This window comes from Cariama cristata, unplaced genomic scaffold, assembly GCF_000690535.1.
Source record: "Cariama cristata isolate BGI_N322 unplaced genomic scaffold, ASM69053v1 scaffold34469, whole genome shotgun sequence".
NCBI lineage: Eukaryota > Metazoa > Chordata > Aves > Cariamiformes > Cariamidae > Cariama > Cariama cristata.
The window spans coordinates 6605-7213 of NW_009638004.1; the positions used below are offsets into that span (position 1 = coordinate 6605).

At 57.6% G+C, this 609-nt stretch overlaps 1 protein-coding gene across 1 annotated transcript in view; it reads right to left on the minus strand.

The window, feature by feature from the left end:
* Positions 1–609, minus strand: part of CHTF18 (CTF18, chromosome transmission fidelity factor 18 homolog (S. cerevisiae)) — a gene marked incomplete at both ends in the record, with an annotated part of 9328 nt that overhangs the window by 5938 nt on the left and 2781 nt on the right. The window contains 4 exon segments of the mRNA XM_009708559.1: position 1; positions 4–70; positions 232–355; positions 467–564. The exon segment at position 1 is cut by the window's left edge and continues 57 nt beyond it. Of these exon segments, the coding sequence (XP_009706861.1) occupies position 1; positions 4–70; positions 232–355; positions 467–564 (290 nt within the window).

Here is a 609-nt window from a genome sequence, read left to right on the forward strand (position 1 = left end):
CCCCTCTGGCCGCTGCCTCGCCCTCCACATCCTTACGGTGGATGATATTTAGCAGCACATTGATAGATGCCTTGGGGGAAAGAAAAATAAAAAAAAAATCAAGGACAGAAGGGAGGAATTCTTGCTGTTCAGAGGCATAACCACCACAGGAATGAATTGCTAACAAGGTGATAATTAAGCGGTTAATGCAAAAGGTGGCCAGACCCAGGCCGCCAGCCAGCGGAGGCTTACCGCAGGTGCACCGTCTATCTCATCGATGATCAAGCAGTTGGGCTTCTCGTTGGCACCCAGCACAGACTTCATCTGGGTGGCAGCTTCGATGCGGGTTTTGAAAACTTCAGGGCTGCGGTCATCACTGCAAGACAAGCCAATGCCAGGCTGCTGCGGCATGGCACCACCTCCAGCATGGCACCACCTCCGGCAGCTTCTGGGGCAGGGCAGAGCTGGGCAGCCAGCGCAGACTCACCTGGCGTTCATCTCGACGGCGTTGTACCCCGCGTGCTTCGCAATGACGTGGGCCAGCGTGGTCTTTCCCAAGCCGGGTGGGCCACAGAGCAGGGCAACCTGAGCAGAGAGGGAACGTCAGCCTGGCAGGCAGCGCGGCAGGGC